The 6,458-nt window shown below is 28.3% G+C and overlaps 1 protein-coding gene across 1 annotated transcript; it reads left to right on the top strand.

Moving 5' to 3' along the window:
• The first annotated feature begins 649 nt into the window (after window positions 1-649).
• Window positions 650-3,374, top strand: LOC105624279 (synaptotagmin-5). Its single transcript, XM_012205641.1, has 7 exons — window positions 650-789; window positions 947-1,128; window positions 1,942-2,129; window positions 2,206-2,313; window positions 2,413-2,533; window positions 2,637-2,980; window positions 3,069-3,374. Exons 1-7 carry the CDS (start codon window positions 650-652, stop codon window positions 3,372-3,374), a joined length of 1,389 nt encoding a protein of 462 aa, XP_012061031.1.
• Window positions 3,375-6,458: the final 3,084 nt, after the last annotated feature.

Raw genomic sequence — 6,458 nt, 5'->3', positions numbered from 1 at the left:
GAGAAAGAGAAAGAGAAATCTGTATAGTGCATGTCTGGAATCATGTACAAAGAAAGTATATACATGCATGTGTGTGTGTGTGTGTGCATGTATGCAGAATTTTAATGAATAACTGAAACTTATTAATTAAATAAAATAACATAGAAAGCTAAATTTATGGAAAAAATATTTTCAAAACAACAAAAGTTGTATGATTTGAAGGAGATATGTAATGGTAAAATCAATTTTCGTAAAAATTTTTATTTTCTAAGGTTATTTTTTAAGATGAAGCTGCAGTTATATAAACTTGTTTGCATACTTAACACAATTCTTCTAATTATTCTGCACTTTAAAAATATTAAAAAAGTATTGAAAACTATAGTTTACGAAAAATTGTATATTTTATTCTTTATAGTTAAATTTATATTACTGACAATAATTAAATTCTTCATCTCAAATTTGATTGAACTAATTAATTTATAGTGTATATGAACTTTTTTGTTTTAAATAATTTTTAGAACACATTTTAAAAGTTGATGGAGGACTCTGTATACAAATTTGATTATTTAGCATCTACACATGACCATCATTGATTACGATATCACAGATCGCTTTTTGTGAAAAATTAAATTTGATTGTAATGTCTCATAAATATAGGTTCATAATTAAAATGGATGTTCACGGTGCCGGAGTGGTTGCAGTTCTAAGCACAGTTGGAGCCGCTACCGGGGCAATATCTGCAGTGATTGTCTATACCATTTGTGCACGTCGCCGCCGATTGCTTACTTCGGTTGGAGGACCACTCAACTGGCATGTAACTTTGTATTTTTCTTTCTGATAGAGTGTAATATAAAATGGATGTTCCCCATTTTAATAGCCCTAGGCAAATGTCTCGAAAAATATGAAAGACACGAAAAAATATTTCGAAGATCCGGAAAAATAAATAAATAAGTAAAATTTTTTTCAGGTTTGAAAAAGATTTGTTGGATAGAGCTGAGGAGGCAGCTAAGTCATCAAAGAATGTTTTAGCTGGTGTCGCGCTTTCGCGGGATAATAAAATTATCAAACGTAATGATAGTCGTTCAGATGATGATGAATGGCAATCTGATCACGTATTTGATAGCATTGCCAGTGATTCTCCCAGAAGAGGTAGACATATACATGTAAAAAATGTTTAAAAATTGTATTAAAGAGTTACAGAAGAAAGTGTCGTAAAGTGAATAGACTATAGAAGAATAGACAAATTATGATTTGCTGTAGAACAATAGATCCGAGATAGCTTCTCTGTCCCATATCCAATCAACAGTTTTGAAAAGTCTTATTGTTATATGAAATATCAGGCTGAGACTTGAGACATACTGTAAGAATCAGTCAGAGCTAATTATTCTAGTAAGAGTAAAGTCATCTGGGTAATAATTTTTTTATTGGTTCCGCTATATTCAGGGAACGAAAGCGAAGTAAGATAGAGTAAAATAGCTTGTTGTAGTTTGTTGTTTTCTCATTTTATCTCATATTTGTGTTCTCTATTTGGTAGACGCGCGTGCGCACCAGACAGGTATTCTAACTTTTACTAGAGAAATTCTAGCCAGAGCTAGATAAAATGCTTTTCAAATTCTATTTAAAAGATCAAATGTAAAATATTAAAAAAATATATTTAAAATGTAAAATGTGAAAGTTTTTCGAATTCATTTTAATTATAAAATGGATAAATAAATGTTTTAAATGGTTTTTGTGCTAAATTGGCTAAATGTTTTAAAAACACTGTAAATTCAGTAGCTTTAAGAAAGCTTTAAGGAACTGTCATTTGAAAAAAAAATTGAATTTGAAATATTCTTCGAATATGCTGCACCATTTTATTTCTCCCACAATCTACACGATTTTTATTTGAAACAGTTAAACAACTTATTTTAATCATTTCTCGTTATGTGAATCATCTTGTGTATCTGAAAATTTCTTTCGCAGTTATACAACATCTCTCAGAATCGGATGATATTTCTCCATCTCCAATGAGTCCACTTGCACCGCCTATTCCGGACGGCACATTGATTGCATCTGAGAAACGCATGATAATCGTCAGACCGCCGCGAAGCATGGATGGGTCTCACTCCAGATTGAATAGTGTCGAGATCGAGTCAGCTTCACGAAACAAGGTTTATATTTTCATTAAATTCTTCACTTATCAATAATTGCATTACTACTACAGGTAATTATAATTTTGTACTACAGTTGTCATCTTCCTCTTCGACTTCTTCGTCCGATGAAATTAGGGGTGAATTAAAATTAGGATTGATATATGATACTAACGCTGGAATACTTACCGTGAAACTTATCGAGGTATAATTTTTCACAATTTCTATATCTATTTCTCATGCACATTAAATATTACCGTTGAATATATAGATCGGAATAATTTTTTTTCTTTCGTTTTATAAGGCACATGATCTTCGTGCTCGAGAATTGAGCGGCATCGCAGATCCTTACGCCAAGATACGTTTGTTACCTGATCGTAACAATGTGTGGCAAACTACAATACACAGGCGTACTTTAAATCCTGGTAAATTATCTTTCTCCTGTTATTTTCACAAGATTATCGCTCAAAATAATTCAATTCTCTTTAAAGCATTAAAATATTTTACATATCTAATTTCTTTTTGTAGTATTCGACGAAGATTTCGTTTTTGAAGTAACGCCTGTATCATCATTGGCTGGAAGAACATTAGAAATCCTGCTCTATGATTTTGATGCGTTTACGAGACATCGTGGTTTAGGCTATGTACAACTTCCTCTTTCTTCCGTGCCGGATCTCGGTGCAAACTTGATCACTATCGTACAACCAGTTTTGCGATATGGAGTGGAGGGTGGATTTAGAGCGCCGCCTCTAGGTGAATTAATGGTCTCTATTTCATATCAGGTGTCTATAGAGAAACTGACAGTTATTATTGTCAGAGCGAGAAATTTACCCATTCTCGATGATCCCGCAAACGCTAATTCATATGTGAAGGTATGTATATATATATATATATATATATATGATATATATATATATAATACTTGTTTTAAAATTTTCTTATTTAAGATGAATTGTTTAGGTATCGCTTATGCAAGACGGTAAAAATCTTAAGAAGAAAAAATCGAGTATACAACATGAGGCTACTATTCCCGTCTGGAACGATATTCTTACCTTTGATATTAATAGCGACATATTACCGAAGTGTGTCTTACTATTTTCTGTACTGCGAGCAAATGGTAATCTCTTAGGTAAGTGTGAAGTATCCGGCTCGTGTCAAAAAGAGTTGTTTCAACGTGTATTATCCGGAAAAGGTGCTTCGGCACAATGGTTGCCATTGTCAGAACCAGAAGCGCAACGTGATGATAATGGAGAATTAAAAAATTAAAAATTAAAAAAAAATTGCTATTGGAATGTGTGTGTGTGTGTGTGTGTGTGTGTGTGCGTGCGCGCGCGCGCGCGCATATATATATATTATACATATACGTGTCCCAAATTTTTTGACACAGCTTGTATGCAAATAGAACGGATTAAACTGATTTGAAAAATCCTGTACCATTTTGCAATTTTCGTATAGTATAACAATAGTAATAGTTAATAGGGATAATAATAATAATAGTTAATAGAAATGCAACGAATATTCGGCAACTATTCAACCGCTTCTTTATAGTTCATTCACCCAGAAAAAATCACATTAAATATGTTTACCAAAATAAAATTTTGTTTAAAAACTGATTCACGAAATTTTTGGAAAAATTAAAATTTTGCGGAATATATATAAAACATTCTTGGAATATATAACGATATATAAATGAAATTTTTAACTGACATTTGAATATTTCCTTTACGTAAACATTTGAGAATATTTTGTATTCTTGGAATATTTTTTTGGAGATTTCAGGAACGTTTTATAAATATTTCAAAAATATTTAAAGTTTGCTGGGTATTTTCCTGGAGGAAATTTGATTTTCCGACGATCTTTAGAATCAATATTTTATTAGTATTGTGCAAAAATTGCAAAATGATACAGAACTTTTCAACTAAGTTCGTTCTATCCACATACGTTGTCACGAAAATTAATTGACTCTATATAAGATGGCTAAAATGTCTTACCTCTTACGATATTTTAACAAAAAATATTTTAAGTAAAAATTATTTTGTTTTGAAGAAGATAAAATAATAATTTCAACTTGTTATTAGTATTCTTAAAGTATCACATCAAGATTAATCTGGGTTTTAATTACTAACCTGAGTTTGAGAAAGGACTAAATATAGAACTTCAAAAATTATAATTCGATCTAAGAAAAATTAATCTTGAAATGACCTCAAATCAAAAAAATGTAATATTAATATTTTTTACGTAAAATTGTTCCTATTTCTATTTTTTTTTATATTAATTAAAGAAAATTTTTTTTTATTTTCTGACTAGATAACTTTTTACAACGAAATGTGTTTTGAAGCAATTGCAATATTATTTTGAACAAATTATTTCAAAAAGGTTATAAAACTTCAATATCTTTTTGTCAGTAAGTTAAGCAAAAATTATTTTGTTAAATTAAGTAAGAATAGAGCAATTTTTTAAATAAACTTTTTTTAAATATAATTTTTTTTCGACAAATGATATGTAATTAATAAGTGAAGTTTCATCATATGCATAGAATTAATGATATTCTCAATTTTAAGTTATCTTAATCAAAGTCTATAATGAGCCTATAAATACGCATATCTATGTAATAATACAATTATCTGTCTTTATGCACTTTTAACGCTTTCTAATAAGCATTTGCGTAAGTTTTTACTTGTATTCATTATTATCTAATGCTATCATGATGTTGCCTTCATTAGCTTTTGTGAATACCACATACGGATTATTCTTTAACAATTGTTTCGTAGATTTAACTAGATAAGCTAATTTATTATTAACTTCAACATTCTGAGATCTGAAGGACAAAAAAATTTTCAAAATCAGAATAGATAAAGTTCTATTTGTAGGCTTTGGTTCGAAACTAAATTTATTTATTTTTTTATATTATTTTTAATATTTTTTATGAACTCGAACATTATCTCTGCGATCGTAATCAGGTAATGAAAAATTTTCTCCTAACTACAATAAACATTGGATTTCTTTTGGAATCGGAATAGAGGATAAACTTATGAAACAATTTTCTCTGATATTATGAGAGAACCATAAGCCTTATTCTCAAAATTTTTCGATTCCATTTGTAATTTCATTTGTCTGTTGTTGTGAAGGAGAAGTAATTTCATGAAAAGAATAATCAAGATTTTTCGTTCATACTCGCACAATCAGTTTTTTTTTCTATGATAAGAAAACCTATAGCAAGTTCGATTGAATACACTCAATGCACATTGATGCACTACAAAACTTCTGTCCTAAATAAAGTGATGTATAAATGTATATTAATATAAATATAAAAACGAATTAAATCATGAAGTCTTTAATACATGTTGTGTTAATTAAAATCTATATTTTATAATTCGAAATATTTGCATTTTACTTTTACACAAATTAAATCAGTGTACTTTAATAAGCGTTAGTGCGCATTAGTATGTTCAATCGAATTCGGTATTACTTATGAGATGCTCCTCATAATTATCCAAATTCTATAACGACACACATAATTATTGTAAAATAAGACGGTCTATTAAAAATAAATCCGCCGATAAAAGCAGGTTCTTTTAACGGAATAGTTGTATTAAATGTTATATAAAAGATTGACTGAATTTATTAGCACATATTATTGATCAGCAGATAAAATGAGAATAAAGTGTAATAGAATTATAATTTACTTTGTTGAATATACAGTACAAAAAACAGAATTCTGATATATATATATATATAAAAGATATATATATATGATATATATATAAAAGATATATATATATGATATATATATAATAATCATATACCAATCTGGTTTTTTGAAAAATTGCATTTTATTGAAAAAATATTTCAGATAAAATTGTAAGGTTTTAAGTGCATTAAATAGCAATGTTAATATAATCTTAGATTACATTGTCAATGTAAGCGTAAAAATCGGTTTCAATTTTTTTAATAGGAACAGTTTCATCACTCAGAAAATACTTTATAAAAAATATCTTTATTATAGCGCTCTGAAAAACTCTGAAGATCAGTTATAAAAATACACAATAAATTAAGGATTTCCATTTAAATTATTCAAAGTAACATTATGAAGTAATTTTTATCTTTTAATGCTATTCAAGATTACACTAATATCATTATCTAATGTAAAAATCTGTAATTTTTGTATGAAACATTTTTCAAGAAAAGGCACTTTTTTTTAAACTAGCCTGATATTATTGTTTTGTTACATCCTATATTATAAAATATTTCGAGAATATTAAAGTGTGTATGCATGCATGTGTACACACACATATTTTTATATATATATATATATATATATATATATATATATATATATATATATATATA

Source organism: Atta cephalotes, assembly GCF_000143395.1.
Source record: "Atta cephalotes unplaced genomic scaffold scaffold00003, whole genome shotgun sequence".
Classification (NCBI taxonomy): Eukaryota; Metazoa; Arthropoda; class Insecta; order Hymenoptera; family Formicidae; genus Atta; species Atta cephalotes.
This window is presented reverse-complemented; position numbering and strand designations above follow the sequence as displayed.